General features: G+C 57.9%; 3 protein-coding genes and 1 long non-coding RNA gene across 8 annotated transcripts in view; 3 read left to right on the top strand and 1 right to left on the bottom strand.

The window, feature by feature from the left end:
- The window catches only part of RPS6KA2 (ribosomal protein S6 kinase A2), a 295060-nt gene extending 291235 nt beyond the window's left edge, over positions 1-3825 (top strand). For all 4 annotated transcript variants that reach the window (XM_059401415.1, XM_059401412.1, XM_059401414.1 and 1 more), the window contains one exon: positions 270-3825. In XM_059401415.1, the coding sequence (XP_059257398.1) occupies positions 270-395 (126 nt within the window). In that variant the 3' untranslated portion in view covers positions 396-3825. The remainder of the gene's footprint in view (positions 1-269) is intronic.
- An 892-nt stretch (positions 3826-4717) lies between these two features.
- LOC132018460 (uncharacterized) lies at positions 4718-13025 on the bottom strand. Its single transcript, XR_009404544.1, has 2 exons — positions 8351-13025; positions 4718-5408 (listed from the first exon to the last, which is right to left on the bottom strand). It is a non-coding gene; the product is annotated as an uncharacterized LOC132018460 (long non-coding RNA).
- Positions 13026-17155: 4130 nt separating this feature from the next.
- Positions 17156-18124, top strand: LOC132018738 (proline-rich proteoglycan 2-like). Its single transcript, XM_059401599.1, has 2 exons — positions 17156-17184; positions 17383-18124. Exons 1-2 carry the CDS (start codon positions 17156-17158, stop codon positions 18122-18124), a joined length of 771 nt encoding a protein of 256 aa, XP_059257582.1.
- Positions 18125-18170: 46 nt separating this feature from the next.
- The window catches only part of MPC1 (mitochondrial pyruvate carrier 1), a 17479-nt gene continuing 16993 nt past the window's right edge, over positions 18171-18656 (top strand). The window contains exon 1 of one of the 2 annotated variants that reach the window (XM_059401411.1): positions 18171-18326. In XM_059401411.1, coding sequence (XP_059257394.1) covers positions 18256-18326 — 71 coding nt within the window. In that variant the 5' untranslated portion in view covers positions 18171-18255. The remainder of the gene's footprint in view (positions 18327-18656) is intronic. The other variant, XM_059401409.1, reaches the window with a different exon arrangement.

Genomic DNA, 18656 nt, shown 5'->3' with positions numbered 1-18656 from the left:
TGGCTAGTGTGGTAAGGTAACATAGGGCCGGGATCCTGCGATCTCATCCGGAGGCTCCCGGAGACCCCCCCGGCCACACACACAGTTGAAGGCAGGTGTGGGATGGTCAGAGAGCAAAACCGCTTTTATTCAGGAGGCCCGGAGCACACGGGACCCTGCCAGCTCCGGGCGCCGTGGTGGGGAGACCGAGGTCCAGAGGCATCCGGAGGCCGCCCCCCTCGGGAGCGGGTGGGCACCACAGTCACCCGCCCTCTCCCTTCCTTCCCCAGGGTGCCATGGCTGCCACCTACTTCGCTCTGAACAGAACTCCCCAGGCCCCGCGGCTGGAGCCAGTGCTGTCGTCCGGCCTGGCTCAGCGCAGGGGCATGAAGAGACTCACGTCCACGAGGCTATAGTGCGAGCAGGCCCCGCAGAGCATCCTGGGCGGGCGGCGCCGGCTGGGGCTTCCGTCCCGGGCACTGCCAGGGTGACTGTGCCCGTCTCGAAGGCCCGGGAGCCTCTGCTCATTCCACGTTCTCTTGTTCAGCCTGGATGGATCCAGACCGTGACCTCTCAGCGCCTCGCTGTGCCCACCCTGCTGCCTCCCTGCCCCGAGCTGGCCCGACGGACTCACTTCACTGCACACCACCATGAGCAGCGCCTGTAGGGTTCTTTCGGGCTCTGTGGGTCTTTTATGATCACGGCTTATATTTACACAGAGAGATATTTTTTCCAATGGTAAAGCCAGGAAGGGGGTCAGGTTTCCGACACACACGTCCCCGCGATTCGGGTGGGCGGACGCGCTGACCAGCTCCCCCCACGGCCCCCCACCCGACCCCGGGAGGGGCTGGCCTCTGTGGTGTGGTGTTGCCAGGAGGACGGGGTCAGCACATGGCACCCGGGAGTAGACGCCAGGTCCCCTCCAGTTGATCCAAAGAGCCCTCGTCCCGTTGCCCATCTTCCAGACTGCGGTGCTGGGTGTCCTCTCCAGGTCGCAGACCCACATGGGGAAAGGGCCGGGAACCAACAGGTGGCATCTTTGCTTTGGGGGCCTCTTTTCACGAGAATGGCGCGTCCCTGGGGAGGAGCCAGCGACAGCCTGTGCCCCCTGCCCAGTGTTCTTGTCCCCCGACGGCCGGGGCTGCAGGGCTGGGGCTCCACGCCCCCACCCTGGCTCTAGCGGTGGTCAAGGCCGCCCAGAGGTTCTGAGAGTGTGCGATGGGCCCGACGGCTGGTCGGCTGGTTGCGGTCTTCTGTCAGCCCCATGTGCTTTCATCCCAAAGCAGTGTTTTTGCTGTGTTTGCCTTCCCCTCTCTGGGCCGCAGGAGGCCCGCGAGCCCGGGCAACCCTGAGCTCTGTTCCTCCCTTCCAGGCGCAGTCCCGGCCCCACGGCAGCCAGGAGGGGGACGGGAGGCCCTGCTGCCACCCTGGGGCCTGGAGAGGAGCCAGAAGATGGGTGACCCGGGGCACCATGCACTTTGTAGAAGCTGTGCTTTTGTGTTGTTGCGTTTGTGTTTCTGTTTTTCACCTGATGTTGCCGGGACATTTGATGTTTCCCACAGGGAGGGGCGCGCACAGGAGGAGCTGTGCGCTTCTTAAATGAAACCGGGACAGGTGGGGCGCCCTTGCCAGACAGGAGAGGAGAGAGCGTGTGGCCCTCGGTGTCCTCCCCCAGCCCCATGGGGGGAGCCTCCAGGCCGGCCCAGGACTCCCCGCCGCCCTTGGCCGGGCGCGGGGCTCCTGGGGTCCTCCGCCAATCTCACTCGGAAGACCTGTTTCGTCATTCTTTGTTCCCATCTCAAGCAGCTACACACCTCGAAAAGACAAAAACAGTAGCAACATGTGGCATCCTGGGCATAACTGCTTAGCTTGTTCCAAGTGCGCTTGGGCCTGAAACCGTAACCTCGTTTCAGAAGCGCTCCTTATTCTGTGAGCCTCTCTCGCCGCCCGAGAACCACCAGAAGGAAAGATGGGGGCAGGGTCGCCACTGGCTTCCCTCCCACAAAGCCTCCTGAGGCAGCTCCCGTATTTTCTCACTGGAAATTGCTTTTCCCCAAGGCCACAAAGGCTTGGTTCCCAACAGTTTTGTTTCAGATCTGAATTATTTGATCTGTGATTAGAAGCTTGGGAAAAACTGGTTGGCCCTTAGGTCATGGGTTTGCCCTCCCAGGAAGCCACCGAGGTCATCACACCTTCCGTCCGCTACGGGGCCACGGCTCCAGGGCTCCTGCGCCGCGGTGTGCCGCTGAGCCGCTGGTTTGCTCACAGAGAGGCGGAGTGGAGGGACGCAGGCCTGCGGAGCCCGGGAGCAACCGGGAGAGGAGAAGGGCCAGAGGGCGCTCTCTGCACACCGCCGCCCCTGCTCGTCCCCTCACTCAGTGTCACCAGGCACGCAGGGCACCTGCCACTCCGGGAGTCACAGAGCGACCTGGGGGCTCACCTCGCACCAAGTCCTGCCCTTAGCCAAGGGCAGGGGGTGGCAGTGGTGGTGGCAGAGACCCCACAGGCACCTGTCAGGATGAACCGACTCGACTTGAATGTCTGTCAGATACCGCCACTTGCGCACCTTCTCCAGGACACAGCGACACTTGAAACCCTTCCAGAAAGTCAGCCTAGAGAAGTCGGTACCAGAGCTGAAACCCAGCTCGCAGGTCTTCAGTGGAAGAGCCAGTGGCTGTGCGTTCTGAGCAGTATCAGTGCGGAGGAAGGGTCACTTCCCCTTTCACTTCCTCTGTGCGGGGCTCCCTGCCCGCCCTGAGAGGCTCCGGGGGCTTCGCACAGGCGGCCAGACCGCAGGGAGTCAGATCGCTGTCCCACAGATGATGGAACCATCCCCCTGTAGGTCATAGCCCCACAGACCGTAGAACCATCCACTCTCCGGATCAGAGCCCCATGGACCATGGAACCATCCCCTCCTGGATCAGAGCCCACAGACCATGGAACCATCCACACTGCGGATAATAGCCCACAGACCGTGGAGCCATCCCCCTCTGGATCATTGCCCCACAAACCGTAGGACCATCCCCCTCTGGATAATAGCCCCACAGACCATGGAACTGTTCCCCGCCGGATCACAGCCCCACAGACTCTCGTGAGAAAACGGAGCCCTGGCCCTCAGGCCTCCTCCCCCACCGCCCCGCGGTCCCCCCAGGGATCCCACTGTGGCCTCACCCCCCTGCAGTCCCCCCGTTTGACAGGAACACCTGTCCCGCCCCGGCGGGGGGCAGGCTCTGCCGGATGCCATCCCCAAGTCAAATTTGGGCAAGAGTGAGGTTTCTTCTGTATCCTTAGGTCAGATTGTCCGTGATTTTAACCTAACCTTGTGTGTGTTGATGCCCGGAAGATTGTCCGACGTGTTAAACGATGATCGTGCTCCATGGTAGCCAGTGTCGGTCGTGAAACGCTGTTGCTCCTGCGGCGGCGCAGTGAGACTTCGGCCTCACACTTGACGGATTCTCCCAAGCACACGATGAACTTGATTCGCACTGTTTTCCTTTCCACACGGCCTCGCTGCCCCTCGCCTCTCCAAGAGCCCTTAAAATTCTCCAGTGCAAAGGACGCCGCAGCTCCCCGGCGGAGAGGAAGGAGGAGCACCCAGCATGGGTTGGCAGAGCCCGGGCAGAGCCGTGGGCGACGCGGACCCTCCGCCGCTGGTGGCCCGAGGAGCTTCCGACCCAGACCCGACTCGGCACTTTGTTTACAAGCCCGCGTCTGTGTTTATAGGTCAATATGTTCACGCTTTGTATTTTATGTTTGAGATGGACGGCCACTATACAGATATTTATTACGCTTTCCAGACTTTCTGAATAGATTTTTTTGAATAAACATGGGTTTTATGAAGTGTAATCTTTTTCTAGGCTAACAGTAATTCCCGGACTCTGTGTGGTCGCCAGTGGGTCTGCAGGTAAGGTCTTGCTTCTCCCATCCCCTCGCTCTGTCCTCGGGCTGCTGCTGGCCCCTGCCGCTGCCGGGTGGCATCTGCGTGGGGAGTGTGACCATCCACTCCACACCGAGAGCTGCCAACGACATGTGTAGCCTCGCTACAAGATACCCCCACTAGCAGACATCCGAAAGAGTTCAAAATCAGCCCAGCGGGCATTGATATGAGCAGCAGTGACAATCTAGACTCTAAACCCTTGAGATGATTAATGACAAAATATTGAATTTGGGCCTCACAGCCCCCAACAGGCAACTCTCCTGACGTTTTAGAAGAAAGGAAGCCAGAGGGCTTCCACACCCCTAGGGTTCCAGTGGTGTCCAGACTCATGCCTTCATTCCTTCCGGGACCCCCATGTAAGTTGGGGAAGACGGCGCCCCGCACGGCGGTGCCCGTGGGTCCGCTCATACTCTGGTCTGGTCGTTGGTGGACTAGATGGGATTAATGTTCACGGTTATTCAGATGTGATCACTGCTTACAATTAGTTGACTCGAGTAAAGCAGTTCAGATGTCCTGGGCCTCAGCCAATCTGACGAAGACCTTGAGAGCAAAGACTACGGTTTCCCAGAGAAGAGGGAATTCTCCCCAAGACGACATGGAAACCCTGTCTGAGTCTCCAGCTGTCAGACCCGCTTAGTGCGCCGCCCGCAGCTCCGTTTGTGCCCATCGGACCTGCCGGCCCTCGTGATGGCTGTGCCGGCTCCTAAAAATGTATGTCTCTCCCTCTCCCTCTACACATAGATCAACTGATTGATCAATGATAGATAGATGCAGAGATGTAGCTAGAGATGGAAACATATCTCCCACTGGCTCCGTTTCTCCGGAGAACTTTAATTCAGTATGACTCTGTTCATCCTGCAGAAAATGGAGAGGCAGTTTGGCCATCTTCTGGGCCTGATGGAGTCACAGTGGGTCGGGTATGCCATCGAATGCACAGCCGGGTGCCAGGCAGCTCTGTCCCTGAAAGGACTTCGCACTTGCTTTAACCACAGCTCTGTCTATATCCAGCCATCGGCTCGGCTGCCTGTGCCACACGTTGTAGATTGCCTTGGGTGCATTGTTGGTCACGAGCGTTTCTTTCCATTATCAGGGTTCTGCCTATCCTTTTTTTTTTTAATATTCTTTTTTTTAAAGATTTTATTTATTTATTTGACAGATCACAAGTAGGCAGAGAGGCAGGCAGGGTGGGGGTTTGGGGGGAAGCAGGCTCCCAGCTGAGCAGGGAGCCTGATGCAGGGCTCGATCCCAGGACCCTGAGATCATGACCTGATCCGAAGGCAGAGGCTTAACCACTGAGCCACCCAGGCACCGCTGCCTGTCCTTTCCAGGCCAGCTTGGGCCATGTGTCCATAAATCTTCTCTAGAGCTCATTGTTCCCCAGAGAGCCAGTATGACAGGAGTAACCATTGTCGGTAACTCGGGTGTCCGCATTTCCTCCTGCCCAGGACACCGATGAAGAAGTGTTCTTTCTGTTCCGGGCTCAGCACAGGGCCTGGCACAAAAAGTGATTTGTTAACACAGAAATAGGTATTGAGCTGGGGGCCGCATGAGATTCTAAATAGGGCATTGGCGTCCTCCGGTGGCTTAGGTGGCCTCAGTGACGTGAGGGGGATCCCCGAAGTTCATTCCTGCGCCCCCCACAGGGCCCAGGCCATCCGTGTGATTGCGGGGCTCACTGACCGCCGCAGGAGCTGCATATCAGCTCCCCGCAGACACACACTTGCCTCTCCAGATTCCTGAACTCGGTCGCAACACTTCCCCACACAGCATTTCCGAAGGCTACAGCCGGAGATCCTTGTTCCGGGGCCTGCCTCCCGCCCCTCGCAGTCCTGGGTCTTCACTCCCTGCTGGTCTTCACTCCTTCCGCTGGTCCCTGCTCTCACCTCCACCTCTGTGGTCACCTCCTGCCTGGCCTTCCTGCTGCTACGTCACTTCTCAAACCCCTTTTCGACCTTGCAGCTCAAAATTCTATCAAAAGACAATGATGCCGCTATCACCATGCTCTGTCCAAGGAAACCTCCAGCATGGCCGTTCTCAGCACAGGTCTGGCTCTCTGACCTGGCCCCAGCCCCCCATGACCTTGGCCGCCGTGTGTCATTGGTCTGTCTGCAGGCGCATCCCGCCTGCCGTTGAGGCTGTGCTGTCCAATGGAGTGGACACCAGCCCACGTTCGGCTATTAACACTCACACTTAGCACTAAGTACACTTCAAACTTCAGTTCCTGGCCGCACCGGCCCCTTTCCAAGTGTCCCACAGCCGCATGAGGCCGGGGCTCCCACGTTGGATGGCAGAGACTCTGGCCCATGCCAACGATCACGGAAAGTTCCGCTAGACGCCACCGTTCTCGTGTGTCAGTGGGGAGACTTAGACACAAGAGAATCGCTCTAGCCCGTGTAAGCAGAAAGAGCTGAGGCCCCACCGTGTGCGGCTCTGCTGGCGGAGACACCCGCCCTGCCGCGACCACCGCCCTGCACCAGACTCGTCTCCGCTGCTCGCCTCCCGGGGACGACGCCCTCCCAGGGGCTCCGGCCTCAGCCCGGACGGTGAGGCAACGTCCGCGCCTCCCGGAAAGCCCAGCCCCATCCACAGACCCACTTACAGGAACCGGGACACAGGAGGGGGCGATGGGAAATGAGTCAGGATAAAACCCAGGAGAAGCTGTGGGTTGTTAGTGTGTTGGGTTCAAGTGTGTCCTCCCCCCAGATTCTCATGTTAGAGGGACCGCAGGACCCACCATGTGACCTGTTGGAGGGAGGCTGCTGTCAAGTTAAGATGCGGTCCTTGGGCTGGGTCCCCACCCAAGATGGCTGATGTCCCTCTAAAAAGGGGGGATGTGGACCCAGAGGTAGACACACACACAGGGCCAAGGGTGTGGACGCACCATGAGAAGATGGCCTTGTGGCCGAGCCGGGAGGTCTCAGAAGAAACCAGCCCTGCCCACGCCTCCCAAACAGTGATAAGTCAGTGTCTGTTGCTGAAGCCTCCGGTGTGGCCGTCTGTCCCAGCAGCCCGAGCAGAGACAGAGCTAGGACAGCCCACATCGCTGAGGCAGTCGGCAGAGAGCTGGTGGCGTCCCCATCTCCCTCATGCCTGATCCCCGCTTCCTGTCCCCCGGCCAGCGTCTCAGCCGGTTGGGGACCTCTGTCTTCATTTCCATCTGTGTGTCTAGGGGGCTGTGCCTTCGTCAGCCCCCATCTCCCAGTGGATGGGCCGTGGGGGGCACCTCCTCCTGCCCCTAGAGTAGCCAAGAGCCCAGCTCCCTGGTTCATCCACTGAGACCACTTGATGGTGACACCCCTTGGCCTGCGGGTTACGTATGGCATCTGCTGGGTCAGCGGGAGGGAGCCACGTGTGTGCCCCGGGAAACACCTTCCAGCAGAGCCCAAAAGCCCAGAGAAAAGAAAGAAGCACTTTGCTGGGTAGCAACGGAAGCAGCCCTACTCGCTCTAGCCTCCCTCAATCTCCAGTCCGTGCAGGAAAGACAAGCTCCCCAGCACGGTGGTGCGGTGCCCGGACATGCCCTGGTCCCCCGGAGCCCGGACCACCCCTCAGTCACCCACACCACGATCCTACCAAGCCTGACCCACAAGGCTGCGTGGCAGGACCCGAGAACCTAGAGGCGCTTGGTCTCCTTCCCTGGGTCTGGGGCACTTCGGGCCGCAGAGCTGATTCGAGTCGGGGCTGACGGCGGGGCCTTCCTCATGCTTCAGGAGGGGCACGTCTGAGTCGAGGGTCCGGGGTTTCTGGGTCAGGCAGGGACCTGCTTCCTGGTCACACAACGCTCTGGGATCTTCCCGTAAGGGGCCCATCGTCATGATCCCCTCAACCTAATCACCCCCAAAGGCCCCCAGTACCGTCCCGCCAGGCACAGGCCTTCAAAGTGTGAATCTGGGGAGACAGACCTCAACCTGCCGCGCCTCCACAGCTGTGTTTCTGGGTCGGAACCAGCTGGTGGGTTTCTGATGTCACTGGTCTCCTGCCGGCAGGACGGGTGTCCCCTCTCAACAGCTCTTACTTCTCTAAGAAGGGGCTCCCTTGTCACTCCCACCCAGCGGGTCAGGGAACACGGCCCCGAGGCCACGGGACAGGGCTGGGGGTCTGGGCCACTGCTCACCCCACACACCTGTGCCTGACCCTCCACTGCTCACACACACCCCCTGCTGTGACCTGGACAGAGGGGCGGACAGAGGCAGCCCTGGTCTGCTCTGCTGTGTCCTCTGCCGGGGACACCCTTCCCGGGCCTTGCAAGGGCTGCTCCGGCCTCTGAGAGACTGACGGTCCCACACGAAGGGCAGCCTGCCCTGTGCAGTCCTGCGGGGGCTTGTCCGTCCCTGGACTCCCTCCTCGCCCTTGGCGCGACCTGCCTTGATTCTCTCTCTCTCTCTCTCTGCCTGTCCTGCTGGAACATGAGCTTGGTAGAGTCCCCATGTTTACCTGAACGCCGGACGCACTCGTCAACAACCAGCCAGCAAAGCTCCCGGCACAAAACTGGGCAACAGCATGGAGACAAGTGTGGGAGCCCGCCCCGATCTGAGCTGCGTTTCCATTCCTCCTGCTCCCCACCCACCCCAGACGTCGCCGGGAAACAATTTCGACACCTGGTACCCCGGCTGTGGGGCCGCAGGGAAATGCGTGCCGTCCGGCACCGGGAAGTCCAGGGTTCAGGCTGACCGGGCCACCGTGAGCAGCGTGAGGACTCAACGGGTCCTTCCACCAAGGGGACCTCACAGAAGTCTCGGGGCCTCCGCACTCGACGGGGCACGCTGCTTGCTCCTGGAGAGGGGCTCCAGACTCACACACGGGACTCAGGACGATTCTTCCTTGGTGGAAACATCCAGAAAACTTACTGCCAACACAGGCAGTGTTCCCTTCAGGTTAATGATTTGGTGATGCCGACATTGACTTGACCGACGGGGAATTCGGTAAAGCTGCACCTTCTCCTTTTAAGTGTAGAACTAGGCCAGGGATGACAGACAAGGACAACCAAATATTAGCTTTCAGATACGCCACTTAGGACCGCATTCCAGCCGGACCCACAGGGACATTCCTTTGAGGCCATGTCAACAAGCCTAACCCGGGCTGAGGTCAACCAGTTCTGTGGGTGACAGTTTTCTGAAGACCCAACCTGCTCTCGTTCTGCGTTTTAATGTCTCTGCCTCCACCGTGTGACAGTATCACGCTCCCGGGCTATTCATGCCACACGGGCCACACGGGCCACGGGCCGCCTGACGTCCCAATCTCCGGCACTGACATCCCGTGTGGAGAACATGTAACTCAAGTCTAGACACAGTCCCAAGAGCTCAAGTTTCCCCGTCACGGGCTTCCCCCCGGGAAGAGGTGCCCTTGTGGGAAGTGGCCACGGGTCCTTCAGGTAAAAGAGAGGCAACCATTGCCAGGACCGGGAGGTCAGAGGCAGGAATCCGGGATGTAAGCTGGGGAGACTCACAACGACCCACGCGTAGAAAAGAGCGGGGGGTGGGGAGGAGAAACCGCAGTTCGTGATGCAGAAAACTCGTCTCCAAGACAGATACGTTAAGCCGACATTATATACGCAAAATACGTGCAAATCCTTCCTCTGTTGGAAACATCATTTAGTTTAAACAAAGTCACCCTAGTGAACTGATCTGAAACACACCTACGCAGCCCCGGGAGGAAACCAGATCTAACATGAACAGCAGGATTTCAGACGTAGAAACTCTGCCAGTCCGGGGCCTGGAAAGCCCCCCTCGGCGAGCCTGGCTTTGGGTCTCGAGCGGCAGCTAAGGGCGGGTGAGCTAACTTCCGTCCCGACAGACAATGCTCCGGCTTGTTAGCTGGAATCGGGGGTTATGGAATTTTAAAACAAGACACTGATGTTTATCTTATTGCTTGTTCCGCTGTGTGATACGTATTGAAAACGTGGGCATTCCATTTTCTGGGACAGACACTAATGTGGGAGACGAAGGAAGAAGAAAATGTATTAAGTGTCCTTACTACGTACAGCCCATTGACAAGTCCTTGAAACAGACAGAGTGACCTTGCTTTAGGGACCCAGATGCCTCCATGTTAATACTTTTTTAAGGGCAAAAGCCAGTTTCAGCCAGACCTCCCATATCCTATGAGTCTACTTTAATGCATAAAAATTCCTTTGGAAACTTCCTTTATTTCTGCCCCCCAAGTACATGTTGGCAACCATCCTCCAAGCATATGACCCACTAATTGGCAGCTGGACGGTCTCATGACTGAGGGTTTTCGGAACAGTAATAAATGACCTTTTCCAACAACAGCTAGGGCGCCCCCCCCCCATTAGGATCTTGGAAACGTTGTTGTCAAAAGACCTGAAGGTCTGTGCTATCCTTAACCCTTTCCGAGCTTGAAAATATGTAATGGGGCCACGCCCCATGAACCCGGTGTAGCTCTCTCTGCCCACGGGTCGTGTCCCTGTGCTTATTTGTTTTTTTTAATTTTTTAAAAGATTTTATTTATTTATTTGACAGAGAGGGATCACAAGTAAGCAGAGAGAGAGAGAGGGGAAGCAGGCTCCCTGCCGTGCAAAGGGCCCGATGCGGGGCTCGATCCCAGGACCCTGAGATCATGACCTGAGGCGAAGGCTGAGGCTTAACCCACTGAGCCACCCAGGCGCCCCCTGTGCTTATTTTTAATAAAACCACCTTTTTGCATCAAAGACATCTCAAGAATTCTTTCTTGGGAGGGCACCTGGGTGGCTCAGTGGATTAAAGCCTCTGCCTTCAGCTCCAGTTATGATCCCAGGGTCCTGGGACCGAGCCCCACATCGGGCTCTCTGCTCAGTGCGGAGCCTGTTTCCTCCTCTCTCTTTCTCTGCCTGCCTCTCCGCCTGCTTGTGATCTCTGTCAAATAAATAAAAATCTTTAAAAAAAATTCTTTCTTGGCCATTGGCCTTGAACCCTAAGGTCTTCCCTACGTCAGAGACCCCTAAAAAAGATAAATACATAAACTCTAAAAAAAAAAGAAGAAAATGGAGCATTTGAATGGAGATGAATCATAAGTGTAACATACGAGATTTTGAAGACTTAGTATGGAAAGAAGAAAATAAAACATTTCAATAATAATTTTTATACTGAATATATTTTGAAATAATATTTTGATGTATTGGACTAGACTATAGCATTAAAAGTATCCCCACCTATTTCTTTCTAGTCTTAATTGTGTGTCTGCTTGTAAAGCTCTGCGTGTGACTCCATGAACAGTTCCAGTCCGGTTGCCCTCACAGCCGGCCACGCGGGAGGGGCTCAGGGCCCAGCAGCCCTAGTGCGGGACACGCCTGGTGACTTGGTCCCCCCTTCCTTGGATTCCTTCTTTCAATCCCTTCATTCCCCGCCTGCTTGACTGGACTGGGGTTCCAGGCGGGGTGGCTCCTTCCTGGCGGAGGCATCAGAGCAGGAGGTACTCTTGTTCTCCGACAGGACCGTTCAGGAGGATTTCCTGGACCCCTCCTAGACCATGTGCATCCCCCTTTCCGGCGGCAAATGACGCCAGGAAAGACCCACGTCGCCTCTAGCTGCAGAGTGGTCTTAGCCTACCTCGCGCATTTTCTCTGGACCCGCCCTTTCCTCGGGGACTGCACACCTGTGTCCTTTAATTCTAACCGTCTTTTGTATTTATGCGCTGAACTTATCCTCAGGAGAAGAGCTTTCCTTCATCCCTAGGACTGTCTGAAATAGTTCCCACAGGTAAATGCTTCTTTCCCTTCAGTGACCAAGAGTTGGTGCTTTTTTGGTAATTATTGTAGGCGCCCACTCAGCCGGTGCGACTCCTTCTCGGTTAAACAGACATTTTGTTGTTTGTGCAGTAAAACTTAAACGGACCCTGACCCCCTCACCCACCCAAGGAACTTACTTAAAAGCAAGTCTGGGAAAGCAGTAAAATACAGTCGACCAGTCCCTGATAACAGAGCCCAAATACAAGGACGGGTCAGGTCAGGTGGAGATAACCGAGCCCAGAAGGCAAGGACGGGTCAGGTCGGGTGGAGACGACCTCATGGGCCAGGCTCACCACAGGGCCTTTGCTCTATAGAAGCTCGTCTGTGAAGCTGGGGGGTCGTTGCTCTCTTGGTAAGAGACGGCCCTGGCCGGTGGGTTTGATTCCGGTGCCCTACCAATTATGACAGAGTTTCAGGTTTTTATGTCATTAGCTTTTTTTCCTGTGCATTTTTTAAAAGTTGTGGGTCTTTCTTTCTTTCTTTTTTTTTTTAACTGTTCAGTTTTTGAAAATAACTTTACTGGATACCATTCACACAGCCTGCAGTTTCCCCCTTTAAAGTGTACGATTTGATGGTTTCGAGCACATTCACAGAGCCACACCGCCGTCACCACAACCCATGTGGGAGCATTCTCATCTCCCGGGCTGCGTACCCATGCCCGCGCTTAGCAGCCCCCCGAGCATCCACTGGATCCCTCCGTGTGCCCGCCCTGGACATTTCATACGAGCAGCGTCGTACTACATGTGGTCCCCAGTGCCTCGAGGACCCACAAGCACAGTGCTTGCGGGGCCCATCCCTGTGGTAGCACGTGCCAGGACCTCGTTGCTTTTAATTGCTGAATAAAATTTCATTGTGGGGTGTCTGCGTGGCTCAGATGTTAAGTGTCTGCCTCTGGCTGAGGTTAAGATCCCAGGGTCCTGGGATCGAGCCCCGCATGGGCTCACAGCTGGGCGGGAAGCCTGCTTCTCCCTCCCCCAATCCTCCTGCTTGTGTCTCTCTCTTTCTCTCTCTGCCAATTAAATAAATAAATAAAATCTCTACAACAACAACATAATAACAATATCCCGTTGTATGATTATTCCACATCTTGTGTGTTCTGTCCGCTGATCCGACATTTGGGTTGTTTTCACTTTCTGGCTGTTACCTACCGTGCTGCTGTGCGCCCTTGGCCCCCAGGGCTGCGTGACCGCATGTTTTCAGTCCCCGCGGGTGGGGCTCTGGGAGAGGGGTTGCCGGGGCCGCCGCAGCCGCACGTGTGGTCATGGGAAGAACTTCGAGGGTCGCCGCTCCGGTCCGCGAGGGCCCCTTCCTCTGCCCCCTCGCGGACACCGGCTGGGCTCCATTTGCTGCCCTTCTGCGGAGTGTAAAGCGGTTTCTCCTTCCGGCTTCCTCATTTCCCTCGCGGCCCATGACGAGCATCTTTTCATGAGCTTTGTGGCCATGTGTGTATCTTCGGAGAAATCTCTCTTCGGTCCTTTGCTCGTACTTTGACTGGGTCATCTCTGTGCTACCGGCTGTAAGTGTCTTTCAATATCTCAGGTGCATGTCCCTTATCAGATACATGGTTTGCAGGAATGTTCTCCCATTCCGTGGTCTTTTGTTGCTCCTTTTGTTCTCCCTTGAGGATCACGGGGAAGAGGAGTCTCCATGGCTTGTAGGCACTGTTCTTTCTGACACGCAAATTGTCCTGGGTTTAGCCAGGGGAAGCCCCTCCTCACGGCTTCCTTTTCTGTCAACACACCCCCTCTCCCTCTCCTCTTCACAAAGGGAGAATTTCAGCCAGTGTCAGGGCAGATCAGAGGAGTTTCCAGGGTTTTGCAGTCACAACCCAAGGGTTCATCCAGGCTCCATCCCGCTGCTGCGGAGAAGGCAGGCTGGCTCCCATCACGGACTAAGTCTGCAGTGAGAGATGGGAGCTTCCATTCCTGTTGATGCCATTGTAGCCGGGGCACAGGGGTGCAGGAGCGCTTGGCTCCAAGGGTCCCAAACACGCCAGGTCTGCTGTCGTCACTGACAAAATCCAAAGCAGAGACACGAGTGGCTATGGAAGAAGAAAGGGATGTTTTTTCGAGGCCAATGCTCGGAAAAAAGTGACCTTGTGTCTCAAAGGCTAGCTCCAAAGTGTCAGAATATTTCCAGGTTTATATAAGGAAAATGTGGGGCAAAGACGGGTGGTTATGTGCAGGGGGGGGGACAGTGAAGGTCAAACTGATCATCGTCTCAGACTCAGTCACCCACGGGGACTTGCTGGCTCAGGGCAATCCTTGTTGCCTGAGAGGTAGTTGGTTCCCTAGAGGGGATGCTTGACTACAGGGTCTTCCCCTGAGCCAAGAGACCAGAGGGAAAGAAGAATCCAACCGGAGAGTGGAAGGTCAAGGTGAAGGCATCCCACGTTCCCTGTCATACGCACCCCCCAACATGGTTTTCACCACACTCAGAAACAAACAGTTGTGGGGAGATATTGAGATGAGGCCCTAGAGAGAGCTGGGGTACCTCTGACCTTTCTCCAAGGGCAGAGAGGAACAGGATAACATCTCAGCCCTTTGTCCTCAGAACAGAGTCAACAGTGCTTGGAGGATTGACGGTGGCGCAATATTTACACTCTCTCCCTGATTAAAAAGCAAAGCACCTGGGGACACTGAAAGGTAACTGAGTCTCTGGCTCTCTGGTGGCCACCGGGGACCTTGCCCATTGTTACTCCTGGCAATTCTCACAGAAACTCAACAACATGTATGGCGTGACACTGTTTCAATTTTATAGACAAAAAAAAATGAAGCCTAGGGGTTTTTAGAGACTTGCCAAAGGCAGGCAGCTAAATAAAAGGGTGTAGGAAGGGGCGCCTGGGTGGCTCAGTGGGTTAAGCCTCTGCCTTCGGCTCAGGTCTCAGGATCCTGGGATCGAGTTCTGCATTAGGCTCTGTGCTTGACAGAGAGCCTGCTTCTCTGCCTCCTTGTGATCTCCGTCTGTCAAATAAATAAAATCTTTAAAAATAAATAAAAGGAGGTAGGATATAGTCACCTGATTTGAAGGTCCGGTTTCTTTCTTGGGCATACCCTTGCTGGGAGGGCGCCTAGCCACTGGAGCCCCCGGACCACCAGCTCTACCAAGACGCTCCTTCCAAAAGGGCTCCGTGGTTCAGGAAATCGGGTAAGCTTTGTTCATGCTGTCACAGTTTTTGTGAGCTAAGTAAAGGCTCTCAGAAGAGCTGCAGAAAAAAAATTAACCTTGTCCGATTCAAATGTTTCCTAAGTACCTTGAACCAAGAAATCCCCTCCACCCCAGGGGCTTCATTTTCCCGAGGCTGCCAAGAACACAAGCGCTGCGGAAAGCTGCCTATGCTCATAACGAAGCGTGCTGGCCTGTTTTCCCCATACACCAGCAGCGAGCCATCTGGGGCCGACAGTTTGCATCCTGTGATTAGTTTCCTCTCCCCTTCCAGTGGCTGGGTCTGGTGTCCTCCGGTGGTTGTGGCCTAAACTGCTCCTATCAGTAGGGAATGCGAAATAGGGATGTTTGTTTCCTTCATGTCACCATGTAGTCACTAGGAAATTCCTGAATTGTCAAGCCACGTGAAGATTCCTTGCCTGTGAAACTTTCTTTGCGACGTCTGTAGAACGGTGTGGGAACAGTGAGGCTGGAGGAAAATGGGACGGACGGAAGCTGCTAATCCAAAAGCTTTCACCAAGCCTGGGGGGCAGCATGACGGACTCGTGACAGGTAGGACCCAAGAGTTAACTTGGCAAGACACTACACATTCATATTCTGACTGCGCACCGGCCTCGGAGTGCCAGTGTCCCCAGTTCTCACTGAACTCCCGGGTTTCTCGGCTTACTCATCTACTACACCCTTTAAGTTGCTGAAGCCGTCAGACTACCGTGTGCCTCCTGGACTGGAACCAAGGAAAGGCGGGTGCTGGGCTGGAGTACAAGTGGGCAGACGGACGAAACAGCACACCTGTCTATAGAACACGTTCTCATCCAGTAACTACGCCTCAAAAGTTGCCTCTTGTCATCACAATAGTCCTTCCCAATGGACAAAACGGTCTTTATTACCCCAATTTCCAGAAGAAAATGTGTGACGTGTCAGTGTTTTTTTTTTTTAACGTTTTATTTACTTGACAGATAAAGACAGCAACAGATAAAGACACAAGCAGAGGGGAGTGGGAGAGGGAGAAGCAGGCTTCCCACCAAGCAGGGAGCCCAACTCGGTCCTGGGATCATGACCCCAGCCAAAGGCAGACGCCCAACAATTGAGCCCCCCAAGGTGCCCCAAATGATTTTGATAGGTGAAAAAAATGTACGTAATCTACTACCATATAGATTTCTTCGACCCTGTGAGGCATCACAGATCTGCCTGCCTGATCCCCTGCAAGGGGCACCCACCCTGGGACTCGACCGTCCTATAAATACCACTGCCCTGGACACGCTGTGTGCGGGCCACGAACCCCGACCCTGTGACATCCGGGTGCTCGGAGCACGGCCCGCTTTCCCCTGCCGCTTCCGGTCGGCGACGAGAGAAGAATCAGGCACAAACAAGTCAGCTGCAGACGACTGGGAGCAGGGGACCACAGTCGAAAAGGACGGCTGCCCCGAGCAACGCCACAGTCTCACTTTCATTGGATAGAAACAAGAGCCAACAGAAGGACTGATGAAGGTCAAACGTTACCCATCTTGCAGACAAGCAAGGAGTATCGTTTATAGTTAAACAAGCACATTCACAGAAAGGAGCGATAATGGCTAAGGGAAGTTCCACCCTGAGCTGACCGGCTGTTCCCGGGTGCTCGGTTTCCCTGAAGCAGGTGGCCTTCCGCCCTGGGCTGCCGGGCGTTCCTGGCTGCCCGGCTTCTGTGAAGGGGCGGCCTTCCGCCCTGGGCGAGCCAGGTATCCCCAGCTGCCCGGCTTCAGGGTCATACATCGTCTTTTCTCCCCAAAGACCTGCTGCCAGTATATGTGTTTCTTAAGGCCGTATCTAATTGTGCTTGGTAACTAGTAAAGTCCTGCAGGGGTTACAGTTTAAGTAACAAATTGTTCCGAGGGGCAGCGGCATTCCCCCACTCCGGCTGCAGCCATCGGTCTCCCCCACAGCTGCTGCTCCGACCAGTCAACACCGAGGCGCGGCGCGGAGCACAGCCCGTGTGTGACGGTCACTCCCAAACTCGGATGGGCAGGAGTCTTTCTCCTACAACCCGGGACACAAGGCAGCCAGCGCAGCCAGCGCAGCCAGCGACGTTTGCATGTTTTACTTTCTATACTCTGTCCATGCAGGGACCAGGTAGCGGTTTCAGGGCTTTCTCAGGTTTTATGAAATAACGCAGCTGGACCTCTTGCTCCCCGCCCCCCACCGCCCACCCCGCCATGTCCTTCAGCATTAGACCACACAGCCTGCTCCGAACGGAAAGGTTTTATCCACTTACTCGCGAAAAAGGGCGCGCGCAAGCAGGGGGAGCGGCCGGCGAGGAGAAGCAGGCTCCCCGCCCAGCCAGGAGCGCTACCCCAGGCTGCACCCCGGGACCCGGGATCATGGCTGAGCCCCCAGGCGCCGCCACTCCGTACTGATGTGGCGGAGACCGTTATTAACACGAAGTCCTGCTCACGGCGGCCCCTGAAGCCGCGGGGAAAGCCCAGCTCCCAAACTCCGATCCCATTCGGCTGCCGGGCCGGACCCTTCCCTCCCCACGTTCCTGCACCGAGCGCCCCTGGCTCAGATCCCTGCGGCTCCGACCCCTGCAGCGCGGACCCCCCTGCAGCTCGGACCCCTGCAGCGCGGACCCCCTGCGGCGCGGGCCCCCCTCCGGCTCGGACCCCCTGCAGCTCCGAACCCCTGCGGTTCGGACCCCTGCAGCGCGGACCCCCCTCCGGCTCGGACCCCCTGCAGCTCCGAACCCCCTGCGGTTCGGACACCCCCCCTGCGGCTCAGGGCCCGCGCAGGGCGCCGGAGAGCGCAATAAATCCACGCTGCGCTCGGGAGTTGCACAAGCCCGCGGCTCGGCCCCAGCACACGTCTGCGCCGCCGGCCAGCCCGTGGTCCGTGCCAGCCCCGCCCTGCGCCCGGGCGGTGGCTCCGATCTCCGCCTCCGTCGGCGGCGCCCACCGCGCGGCCCCCGCGCCCCCACCAGAGGCAGCTCCCGGGACCCCACCGTCCCGCACGGGCCTGCGAAGCGCCGAACCACCGAAGCCTCCCGCCTTCCCGCCCCGAGGCGACGCCGCCGCGCGTCCCCACCCCTGCGCTCCCGGCGCGCCAAGGTGCCCTTGCGAGGACGCGGCCCCACACGGGGGGGCACCGTCTCGGCGGCACCGCGGCGGCCGCGCCAGAAGCGACCGCCCACCAATCCCCCGCCGCCTCCGGCCATTTTACGGCATCAGGCCCCGCCCCCGAGCCGCGGAGGGGCGGAGCGACGGTGTGCGGCGCAAGCCAGCCAATCCGCGCCGCCGCCTCCCGCCCTGCGTCCTCCCATAGGCCGAGAGCCGGGCGGCGCGGCGCGGCCGTAAGGCGGAGCCGGCTGTCGTGAGGCGGGCCCGCGAGCGGGTGCGGCGTCCGCGCTGTCCGCTGGGCCGGGTGTCACTGGGCTCCGAGGAGCGCGGGCGCGGGCGGCGCGGGCGGCCTGGAGTCGGGCGCGGCCATGGCGGGCGCGCTGGTGCGGAAGGCGGCGGACTATGTCCGGAGCAAGGATTTCCGGGACTACCTCATGAGGTGACGAGCCGCCCGGGCCGGAGCCCGGCACCAGCGAGGGCTCCCGGAGGTCGGGTCCGCGCCGCCCGGGACGCGGAGTCACAAGGGCGCGGCGGGCGGGCGGCGGGGCGGGGGTCGGCCGTGGCCGGGCGGGGGCGGGGGGCCGCCGGGCTGTGGCAGGACCCTTGCCCCCGGCGCGGCTTCCTGGCGGGAAGGCGCCAAGTCCCCGGCGGCGGGCCGGGCTCGGGGCACCGGTCCCGCGGCTGCGCGCCGAGGTGTGCGGTGGCGGTGCGGGGACGCGGGGCTGGCGGGCGCCGGTGGGGGGCGCTGCGGAGCGCGGGGCTGCGGGGG

This window comes from Mustela nigripes, chromosome 5 (assembly GCF_022355385.1).
Source record: "Mustela nigripes isolate SB6536 chromosome 5, MUSNIG.SB6536, whole genome shotgun sequence".
NCBI lineage: Eukaryota > Metazoa > Chordata > Mammalia > Carnivora > Mustelidae > Mustela > Mustela nigripes.
The sequence above is the reverse complement of the archived record's forward strand: the minus strand, read 5'-3'. Positions and strand labels throughout refer to the sequence as shown.

What these genes read in the sequence shown, in the direction of transcription:
- LOC132018738 (XM_059401599.1), top strand. Translation starts at nt 17,156, where the DNA reads ATGGCTGAGCCCCCAGGCGCCGCCACTCC. An exon ending in CCCCCAGGCGCCGCCACTCC is followed by an intron (nt 17,185 to 17,382) that starts GTACTGATGTGG and finishes ACCCCCCTGCAG; the next exon opens with CTCGGACCCCTGCAGCGCGG.